The sequence below is a fragment of the Rhagoletis pomonella genome, unplaced genomic scaffold (genome assembly GCF_013731165.1).
Source record: "Rhagoletis pomonella isolate Grant_MI unplaced genomic scaffold, Rhpom_1.0 Rhpom_scaffold_03292, whole genome shotgun sequence".
Lineage (NCBI taxonomy): Eukaryota > Metazoa > Arthropoda > Insecta > Diptera > Tephritidae > Rhagoletis > Rhagoletis pomonella.
In genome coordinates, this window is record NW_023461845.1 from 1 (window position 1) to 5,312 (window position 5,312).

A 5,312-nucleotide genomic window follows, 5' to 3' on the forward strand; every position below is an offset into this window, starting at 1 on the left:
TTGGGTGGCCAGGGTACGCTCTCGAACGGCGGACGCCATGGTTGGACGCGTTGTGGTTCATCCGGCGGAGCTGGGTGGCGATTTCTGCGACTCATCACTTCGGTGTATCTGACGTGACTGGCGGGGTAATCTGAAATGATAAGATAGAGAACGGGTTTCTGTTGTTATGCATTGAACGGCTTCAGGTCCTGCAGGTGCGCGTGCGTTGGTTGTTTGTCGGGCCGCTCGGGGTTTACGAGTGTCACCGTGTTGGAGGAGATGTATTTGGTGATCGTATATGGGCCTGAGAATTTCGGCGCGAGCTTCTGAGCATAGTTGTCGGCAGCCGAGGAGAGGGGGTGATCTCGCTTCATTACCTTCTCTCCTACTCTAGGTTTCCACGGCCGTCTGCGTAGGTCGTAGTACCGTTTTTGCTGTTTGGCCGCCGCGGCGAGGTGCCCCTTTATCTCTGCCCATAGCTCGGTGATGGCTGGGGATGCCATGGGATGTTCCTCGGGTACTGCCCCTTCGGTGCGCATCTGCCGTGGCGCCGCTGGATTGCGTCCGAAGTTGATCTCCGCGGCGGATGCTCGCGTTGATTCGTGCTGGGCCGTATTGATGGCAAAGGCGATCTGGGAAAGCTCCTGATCCCAGTTACGATGATCTGCCCTTGAACGTTGTGCTATCATTGTTATATATATGTAAACTATGGCATCCCCTACACACATACATGTAACTTACTTTACGTTGACATCACTGTCACTTTAATTGAAATAAACAAAACAGTCTTGTACTGCACTTAAACGGAATAACACATGGCGCAGCCGAATAAGGAATGAAAACACGGAGTGGGGCTGAATTGAAGCAAGATAAAAGCGAAGACAGCACGGACGACGAAGGTGATGACTTCAAAATGGCCAATAGTAGCAGCACTTATGGTAGTTTGGACGTGAGACGCCCTGATCCCCTAAAGTTTGATGGTAATGTTGCAGAGCAATGGCGTGTTTTCAAACAAAATTTTGATATATACGCCATAGCCATTGATTTGGAAGAAAGAAAAGAACAGCAAAAAGTTGGAATATTTCTCAATGCGTGTGGTCCAGAAACAATTGAAATTTTTAACACTTTTGGACTTACAGTGGAACAGAAGAAGAATTATGATGCAGTTTTTGCGGCAGTTGAAAATTACTGCACGCCAAAAAAAAATGAGGTGTATGAAGCTTTTAGATTCAATTCGCGGAAGCAGGAGGAGGGGGAGCCATTCGAATCGTATTTGCTTGACTTGCGCAAAAGAGTGAAACATTGTGGGTATACGGACATGGATAGAATGATTCGAGACAACATTGTTATTGGGACAAACAGTCAAAAGCTGCAGAAAAAACTCTTAGAAACAGAAAATTTGACTTTGAGCAGAGCCATTGAAATCGCGCGCGCTGCTGAGCTAGTGGACAAATATACAAATGAAATGCAACAACAAAGCAAATGCACAACAGTGAATGCAATAAGATCACACAAACAAATTTCGCAAAATAGCGGTGCGCGCAATACAATAGAAAATACTAAAAGTTTGAGCAAAGAAAATGTACGAGTTAAGCATAATTCAAGACAAAGTGCTAATTGTAAATTTTGTAAAGGGGTTCATGAGTTTGGCAAATGCCCAGCCTTCGGGAAAAAATGCAACAACTGCGGTCGTTTAAATCATTTTAGCGTTGCGTGTTATAGCTCACAAGTTCACGAAATAAAAGAGAGTGACGAAAAAAGGGAAAGTGGCGATGATATTGTTTTGCATAATATTGAAGACTTATCAGTGGGTCGGAAAAGATGGTATGAAAAAATCAGAGTGAATGATTGCCTCATAAATTTTAAGTTGGATACGGGTGCCGACGTTAATATTTTGCCTTACAAGTATTTTATAAAATACATGAAAAATACGATGCTCTATGAAGGTGGTTTGCCACCACGCAGTTATAGTGGAGCTGAGTTGGATTACAAAGGTGTAATTCAATGTTTAGTGATGTGCCGAAATGAAATAAAGACTTTACAATTCACGGTTGTTGATACACCATACGAACCTTTGTTAGGACTATCAGCGTGTGAGCAGCTTAATCTTATAAAGCGTGTAAACGTCATTCGTGAAGCAACAAGGGATGAATTTATACGAAACTATAGAGATGTTTTTGAAGGCACGGGATGTTTTGTGACGAACTTGGATATCCAGGTAAAGAAAAATTCGGTTCCGGTGGTAAAACCAGCAAGGAGAATCCCACAGTCGTTAGCAGAAAAAGTCAAAAATGAGTTACACAAAATGGTAGAAAATGGAATAATTGAACGCATGGATGGTCCTATTGAACGTGCCTCTAATCTTGTAGTTGTTGAGAAGAAATCAGGTAAACTTCGTTTGTGCATAGACCCGCAAGATTTAAATGCAGACATTTTATCGGAAAATCATACGATTCCATCATTTGAATCTATATCGGTACGTATTGCTAATAGTAAGATATTCACTGTGTTGGATTTGAAAGAAGGGTTTTGGCAAATCGGACTTAGTGAAAAAGCTAGTAAACTTTGTGCTTTCAATACACCGTTTGGGTGTTATCGTTTCAAGCGCTTGCCATATGGTATAAAAATAGGCCCTGAGGTTTTTCAAAAATACAATGAGAGAAATTTTGATGATATTCCAAATGTAATAGTCTTCATTGACGATATATTGATTGCAGCTAAAAGTGTTGAAGAGCATGACCACACATTAAAGCTAGTTATGGCTCGCGCAAGGAAGTTGAATATCAAATTTAATGTCGAGAAAATTCAATATAAGGTACCAGAGGTCAAATATTTAGGAAAAATTATTTCACCAGAGGGCATACGCTGTGATCCTGACCGAGTAAAAGCGATAATGAAAATAAAAAAACCGAATAATAAGAAAGATTTGCAAAAATTGCTCGGCATGATAAATTATATTCGTGAATACATACCAAATTTATCTAGTATTTCACAACCGTTACGAGAATTGCTAAAATCCAATGTCGTGTATGAATGGCATTCAGCTCACGAAAGTTGCTTAGAGTCGATAAAAACACTAATTGCAAACGCACCAACGCTTCAATCTTTTGATGAAAGAAAAGAAATAACCCTCGAAACAGATGCATCTAAATCTGGCATAGGGTGTTGCCTCATGCAAAACGGAAAGCCTATCGCATTTGCATCACGCAGTCTTACAGACGCCGAAATTAACTACGCTCAGGTTGAAAAGGAGTTTTTAGCCATTTTATTTGCTTGTCGTAAATTTCACTATTACATCTATGGTCGAAAGGTTACGATTAGGACAGATCATAAGCCCCTTGTTTCGATAATGAAAAAAGAATTTTGCAAAATCCCTTCCGCTAGACTCCAACGCATTAAACTTAGTTTAATTAAATATGACCTAAACTTGATCCACGTTCCAGGAAAATTTTTATACATCGCTGATCTGTTGTCTCGATACTTTGATGAGGACAATAACGCGCCCGATATTGAAGATCTTAACGAATTCGTCCATTCATTAAACATCACCGACGAACGCCTAAACAGTTTTCGAATCGAGATAGAAAAAGATAAGCATTTAACGCAGTTGAAACAAGTTTTAATAAATGGCTGGCCTCATAAGAAAGAGTTGTTATGTGACGATATTAAAATGTTTTGGAAGCATCGTTCTGATCTGTTTTTAGAAGACGGTATCTTATATTTGAATAACAGGGTTATTGTACCGCCTGTTTTGAGAGAAACCATATTATCGCAGCTGCACGTGTCTTATTTAGGTATTGAAAAAACAAAAAAGCGCGCTCGCGAATTAGTGTACTGGCCAGGAATTGATGGTGCTATTGAGAAAATGATAACCAATTGTGACATATGCCAGCGAAGTCGATCCGCTAATGTTAAGGAACCAATGATACCACACAGCATTCCCAATCTACCCTTTAATAAAATAGGCGTAGACATTTGTGAATTTGCATCAAGAAACTATTTAATAATAGCGGATTATTACTCGCGATATTTGGACATAGCGCCGTTGAAATCGAAAACAGCAACTGAGTGTATCAATGCACTTAGAACATGTTTCGCCGTACACGGATTACCTGTAGAAATAATTTCAGACAATATGCCCTTCAATTCATACGAGTTTAAACGATTTTGTGATCAAATTGGAGCTAAATTAACAACAACAAGCCCTGGTTATTCGCAATCCAACGGTTTTGCTGAGCGTTTCGTTGGGATAGCAAAAAACTTAATAAAGAAAACAAATGAGAGTAAAAAAGAGTTATGGCTGGCCTTACTCGAATATCGCAATACACCGCTTAAAGATATTGATGCTTCACCAGTGGAACTTTTAATGAGTAGAAAAACCCGCACCCTTTTGCCAACAAAAACAACTTTGTTTCAACCAAGAATCATTCCGAATATATCTAACAACATAAATGCAAAAAATTACAAGTCAAAAAAATACTACGATCGTTCTGCATCGCAGAAAAAATCCTTTGTGAAGGGTGACAAGATATGGTATAAGAACAACAATAAGGGATGGGTAAAAGCTACAATCATCGACACACACGATTCACCTAGATCATACTGGATCGAACTAGAAGACCAAACCATTTACCGGCGAAATTCGAAATGGCTGCGAAAACGATTATAGTTGTTGGTATATTAGAATATTTGAACTTTTTTAATCATTGAATTATAAATTATTAATGAATTTACTTAGTATATGAATTAAGAAGGGAGATGTTATATATATGTAAACTATGGCATCCCCTACACACATACATGTAACTTACTTTACGTTGACATCACTGTCACTTTAATTGAAATAAACAAAACAGTCTTGTACTGCACTTAAACGGAATAACACAATCATGGTTTTAACTACCCGATTGGTTCGTTCGGTCGGGTTTTCATGAGGAGCGTAGGCTGCGGTGAATTTGTGCTCTATGCGGTGCTCGCTGAGAAATTCCGCTAGGGCTTTACCCACAAACTGCTTTCCGTTGTCGCTGAGAAAGATGGCTGGGCAGCCAAACCGGTAAATGATTCTCTCCCGGAGTGCCTTGATGACGTTGGCGGTGGTGGCTTGGCGAACGGCGCCTCTTGCAGGATATCTGGTCTGCGACTGGTGGGGATGCAGAGCTTCCATTGAGGCGCACGGGAGAGCTTGTTGCGCGGCGCGATGTGGCGGAACAATCTATTGTCGATGATTTGGTAGTCCGGGTGGCGGCTAGGCTGTTGCTGTACTGTCTTTAGTTTTCTTTCGTACCAATCGCTGGTGCTGATTTCCACGGTGTAGAGTGTGGCTGCTCCATCAT

The 5,312-nt window shown here is 40.7% G+C and overlaps 2 protein-coding genes across 2 annotated transcripts; one reads left to right on the forward strand and one right to left on the reverse strand.

The window, feature by feature from the left end:
- Positions 1 to 164: 164 nt before the first annotated feature.
- LOC118754059 lies at positions 165 to 668 on the reverse strand. Its single transcript, XM_036488927.1, has one exon. The coding sequence runs from the start codon at positions 666 to 668 to the stop codon at positions 165 to 167; it is 504 nt and encodes a 167-aa protein (XP_036344820.1).
- A 125-nt stretch (positions 669 to 793) lies between these two features.
- On the forward strand, positions 794 to 3,615 carry LOC118754060. The gene is made up of 2 exons (XM_036488928.1): positions 794 to 2,455; positions 3,423 to 3,615. The coding sequence occupies exons 1-2, from the start codon at positions 815 to 817 to the stop codon at positions 3,519 to 3,521; spliced, it is 1,740 nt and encodes a 579-aa protein (XP_036344821.1). The 5' UTR covers positions 794 to 814; the 3' UTR covers positions 3,522 to 3,615.
- Positions 3,616 to 5,312: the final 1,697 nt, after the last annotated feature.